The 6,054-nt window shown below is 32.7% G+C and overlaps 1 protein-coding gene across 1 annotated transcript; it reads left to right on the top strand.

Annotated features, from left to right (window-relative positions):
- Positions 1-4,720: 4,720 nt before the first annotated feature.
- LOC141519643 (olfactory receptor 4P4-like) lies at positions 4,721-5,656 on the top strand. Its single transcript, XM_074231822.1, has one exon. It carries the CDS (start codon positions 4,721-4,723, stop codon positions 5,654-5,656), a length of 936 nt encoding a protein of 311 aa, XP_074087923.1.
- The last annotated feature ends 398 nt before the right edge of the window (positions 5,657-6,054 follow it).

Raw genomic sequence — 6,054 nt, 5'->3', positions numbered from 1 at the left:
GATAGGAGGAAGAAGGGTGCAGAGAGAGAGGGACGGAAATAGAGAATATGCAGAAAGAGATGATGAAGAAACCTATACATTCTACAGACAGGGACATAATGATTTCCTGGATGATATTTATATTTTGAAATGCACTCAGATTTTGCAGGTATCAATTTTGTCAACACCTTTCATTTCACATAGAAAACAGGACATAAACAATAGGTATTTGAATGTCAAAAGACAATTTCTGCTTTCTGGTATATGTATTAATGAAGCAGTTTAATCATCACTGAATTTTTTTTTTCAAAAAATTAAACAAACTAAGGTGATTTCCCTAAGCAATAAAGTTTTATTCTGGTTTGCAATTGTGTCCATCTTGGACTGCTTTGAATGCCCTCAGGGAGCCCATGCCTTTAAATTCTGGGAATACTCAGCAAGATTTTCTTGAATGGCTCTTTTATTAAAAGGTTACTTTTGATAGAGGCTTTTAATGACTGATTGATTTTTTTTCTGGACTCTGATTCGGATGAAGAAGAACATAAGCCATATTCGGAGTCCAAATAAGTTGCAGTTACTGGGAAAAACAACTCACTTCCAGTGGAAGAAAAGTCGTTTGGAGACATTTTCAGCCATTGCTTTGGACCAATATTGGATCAATATTTGACAGCAATTACTCCTCAGGTATCAATCCATGTTTTCATGTCTAATGCTTTAGTTTGGATAGTATGACTAACTTAACTTGTTGGCCATTTCCTTTGATTTCATTGCCTTGAGACATAGATGTTCATCAGACCAAGGATTTTTAAGGCTTTTATTTTCATTTTGGTTTTTAGGAAAAACTTCTGAATACCTGAGAATAATGTTGTTAAATTTTAAAAAAATACAGTTCATACAGTTACAAAACAATCCAAATCAGTTTTTAAATGATGCTTATTTTTTTCCATTCAGCAGCAGAAACACACTGATATCTATCCTTAATCTTTATGTTAATATTCTTTTCCAATATTTAGCACCATTCTGCTAATATGAGAAATGACTATGATTTTTATGTGTGCATTTAGGTAGACTTACATGCATTTCCTCTAAACTTATCATCTTCATAGATTCAGAAATTAAAAACCTTTGCTGGTTTTGGGAGAGTTCTTCACCCACTCATAAGTACAGGTGACATACAATCTCAGGCCGCTTGTCTATACTGTCACTCTCCTCAAATGTATTTTATCCTACTTCCCACACATATTACTTGTTTCTGAGCTTTTCCTCACTACTCTAACTTCACTGTTAGGGACAAAGGTGAGTACTGAAATATTCACACATACATGAATACATTTATATGCATATATGTAAATATAAACATGTGCATGCATCTATGTATATATAGAAAAAGGTCAAAGTGTGTCCTGAAACTATTATGTCTTATGGAAACAGATCTTTTAACTTTCTAACCATTTGTCTGTTTCTAATACCTACCTGAGACAGGAAACGAAGCACTTACCCAGGTACAGTATCAGTTACCTTCATTGATCAATAGATTTCTAAGTTCATTTTCATATATCTTATTGATCTATGAACAAGGATGTATGATATGTATAACATCTCTTATGGTTTCCATTTTGTGATTAAAGTGAGACTCAGACAAGTTAAATTATATACCTAAAGTCAAGCTAAAGAATGAATGTAGAATTATTCACATTACAGACTTTTTTCACTAAGCCAACTCTCTGACTTCCTCCTCACAATCACTGACACTAGGGAGAGAAATGGTTTAATCTAAGGGATTTAAAAGAAATTCAATAATTTTGGTAATTACTATTCTTTGGCTACTTTAAAAACAATCAAGCGGGTAATTGGGAAAGCATATAATCCATGGCTTATTCTCTTTTAATTTGAAACTGACAGAATTGATTTAGCAAAAATAAATTTTATTGCATGTAAAATGTGTTTCTATTTCTGAAAGAGAAAAAAAAAGGAATGAGAGGAAATAAGGAAGGAAGGGAAGTTTTAGGGGAAAGAAAATAGGAGGGAAGCAAGGAGAAAACATTTTCTCTCATACACACACAAAGACACATACACACAAACACACAGTTAATCATTTTAAGAAAAATATTAACTCGAAATCAAACCTTCAAGATGGACATATAGTTAAGAAATGAATAAATCAAATTATAAAGGAAATCCTTCAGGGTTTTTTTTCTATATTCAGTTTCGTAATATCAGTAATATATTCTAATCCTTAAGGTATCAAAGGACAAGGCACACATTAATTATTGAAATGTAATTTAAGTAGCATGATTTGGGTTTAATATACTAGAATCCAATTGAATATTCTCAGAAAATTTGGTGGATGATTGAATTTCTGAAGGACAATCTTTCAGAAGCTATGTTAGGCATTCAATCCAAATGTCAGTAGCTGTTCATAAAATTGTTTTCCCATCTATAAGGAAATTACATGCTCCAAATGGGAACGAAATCCTCAACTAATACTGACTCAATAGTAGATTGAAGTATAAATCTCTTCAGTTACCTCCATAAATAGGTCTTAAATTATATTATTTCAGTTCTCATAAAACAAATTTTTTATTTATTTATTTATTATTCTCTACCATAGAAAGTGTTAGACATTGAGCAATGTTTTGAAGAAATTAGAATACTTAGACTTAGCAAAAACTATATTTAGGACCAGCCTCTGACCAAACTAGAAATTTGAGGGATAGTGTTCTAGTTTTGCTTCATCCAGGTTGAAGTATGACTCACTTGTTTAAATTTCACTCAATAGTAGGCTGACTTTTTGGTCCTGCTGCTCTTGGTCTTTGATCACTATGTTACTAACTGAAAACTTTAACACTTTATGTAGATTAACAGTGGTCAGAAATATAACATAATGATCTTTCTTGTCTGGGTGGTGACACTTTGGTGCCCTGTCTATCTGCTCATGGTCCTGGTGTTACTGTTCTGTGGCACTGATCAAATATATAACTATGAGTGTGAATCAAAGCCTCTCCTAAAGTTTCACAAAATAGATACATATGGTGCCTCTGTTTTTCCTTTTGGAATATCATGCTAAGATCTGCTTTTATATTTGAAAAAAAATTGATAAGATACATATATATATATGAAATTTATACAACAATTATTAGATATGATAATATGAATTTCCAGTGAAATTAATGATATTTTTAACCATGAAAAAAACACATATCACAGGGTAGCTAGGTTGTGCAATGGATAGAGCACCACCCTTGGAATCAGGATGACTTGAATTCAAATCTGTCCTCAGACACTTAGTAATTACCTAGCTTTATGGCATTGGGCACATCACTTAACACCACTGCCTTGCAAAAAACAAAAAAGCACCCCCTCAATAAAAAAACAAAAAAAACACATGTCACAATTATTTTAAGTGATAAAAAATATTCTTTAGGAATAATTATTATCAGTATTATAGGGTGAAATGAGAAGTAATAGATATAAGTTGCAAAAAGCAACTGATATTCAAAGTAACAAAAATTCCTAAATTCCTAAATTCCTAACAAAAATTTCCTAAATATTATTATAAAGTATAAAAATCTGTTGGAGGGTATTTGGTTACCTAGTAGTTGGGGACTTCAGATATTGTAGGGAGAGATCTCAGTTTTCATGACTTAGCATACATTGAATGTTGAGGGTGAGAGGACTGAGAGATTCTCTATGAAAATCAATTTTAAGGGATGCATAAAAGGTGAAATGACACATAATTTATGTCCTGAAATCTTATCAACTTGATTATTTTGTCTGATTTTCCCTTTATTGGAAATAGAAACAAATTAGTCAGTGCTTTGTGAGAACATTGTAAAGTATTTCTAGAAAACCAGTTTTTCATCACTGGATTTCTAGTCAGATTATAATTTGGTATACTAGAGGTGTGCATGTGTGTGTGTGTGTGTGTGTGTGTGTGTGTGTGTGTGTGTATGTGTGTGTATGTATGTGTGTTTGTGTGTGTATGTGTGCTTTACTGTCTCTGTCTTTCACAGGGTCTCCCTGTTTGACTATTGATTGATGCTTCAAAAACCAGGAATAATTTTATTTGATTTTATCTAATGACTGAGTTACTTATGTATGGTGGGAAAGCCAAAAATCTATTCATTTTATATTCCCATATATGTTTACCTTCAAATTTTGGAATAATTTTAAAATATTGAAACTCATATGTGAAATATATATTTTTAATATTTTTCCTATGTGAAAAGACCAGATGTTGACAGTTTCTCTTGCCTAAAAAAGGAATATCTCTATAAATAGCTCTATAGCATCATTAATGATCACTTTTTCTTTGAAGCAAATATAATGAATTTAATTATGTTTTGAGAAATTTTGCATAGTTAAAGTCAGGAAAAAGTGCCCTATTTATGTCAAAATACTACTACATACTTATGATTTTGTCAAATTTTTAAAGTTGATATTATAGTATTGAAACTAAAGATATTAAACTATTTTGTACATGGATAAATATTTGAGGGACAATTAATTTTAGAACTTTTTCTTAGTGTGTGTAATATTAAGATGATCTTTTATCTTGTCATTTAAAAAATTTAGAACAAGAAAGATCAAATTCAAGTAACAGTGTGAATGCTGTAATGATACACAGGCAATTTGTCTTTATGTTCACCAAAAATATGTTAATGTGATACTTTATAGGCTTTTTCATGCCCTCTGTATTTTCAGCTTCCACTTCTAGATGGCCATTTACTTCTCTCAGTTCATGGAAAACCATAACAATGTCACAGAATTTATACTCATGGGTATTCTTATGAAGAAAGAAATAAAGATAATGTGTTTTGTCATTTTCACAGCCTGTTACCTAGTAATATTCTTGGGGAACTTCATTGTCTTCATCACCATCACATATAGCCATCTGATGCAACAACCCATGTATTACTTTCTTTGGCACTTGTCTTTCATGGATTCCTGCTTCACTTCCACTATAATTCCCAGAATGATTAGTGACTTAATTTCCCCAAGAAAGAGTATTTCTTACAATTGTTGCATGACTCAGCTCTTTGCTTTTCACTTACTGGCAGGTGTTGAGATTTTCATCCTGGTGTCTATGGCCTTTGATAGATATGTCGCCATCTGCAAACCCTTACACTACAGCACAATTGTCAACAGGCAGAGGTGTAACTTGCTGGTCCTGTTTGCCTGGGTATTGGCACTTTGGCACTCTGCTGCCCAGCTATTGACAATCATGAAATTACCTTTCTGTGGTCCTAATAAAATAGATCACTATATGTGTGACTCAAAACCCCTCTTAAAGCTTGCCTGCACAGACACACATGTTGCTAGTATTCTAGTCATTGCTAACAGTGGAATGTTTGCCTTGGTAAACTTTCTGATCTTGGTAGCATCTTACATTGTCATATTATATAATCTTAGAAACCATTCATCTGAAAGTCGGCGTAAAGCCCTCTCCACCTGTGCTTCCCATGTCATGGTGGTTCTTTTCTTCTTTGTGCCTTGCATCACCACCTATATCCCTCCTTCTGATATTGTGAATGAGAAAGAGTTCTCAGTGTTTTACACTGTGTTTTCACCGATGTTGAACCCTCTTATCTACACACTGAGAAATACTGAAATGAAGAATGCCATGAGAAAGGTATGGTTCAGCAAACTGACAATGATCTTCAAACAAAACAGATGAATTTCCATGTGTGATCATGGAATTTCATGGTGTGTTCTTTGATTTTTTTCTATTACACCCACCCAATTAAGGAATAAAGATTTTCAAAAAAGGAAGGAAAAGAAAAGGAAATTAAAAAATAAGCAATAATAATTTTCCAGACCAAACATTCAGGAATAAATAGAATCTTAGATAAGGCTTACTATCTAGGCTCTAGAATTCCATGAAACATTACCATTCATAGCTTTCCCAGGATTAACATACATTGTTAATAGGATTTTGGCTCTTTAGACTTTTTGTATTCATTGATTCCACCCTCCATTGATAGTTTTCACTAAAATATTAGTCTGGTCACAGGATTCCAAATTCTACTTAAACATTAATACCCGGATTGCTTTGAGAAGAGGCATAATAACGAA

The sequence above is a fragment of the Macrotis lagotis genome, chromosome 3, assembly GCF_037893015.1.
Source record: "Macrotis lagotis isolate mMagLag1 chromosome 3, bilby.v1.9.chrom.fasta, whole genome shotgun sequence".
Classification (NCBI taxonomy): Eukaryota; Metazoa; Chordata; class Mammalia; order Peramelemorphia; family Peramelidae; genus Macrotis; species Macrotis lagotis.
Note: the sequence above shows the minus strand (reverse complement) of the source record. Positions and strands in the feature narration are given on the sequence as shown.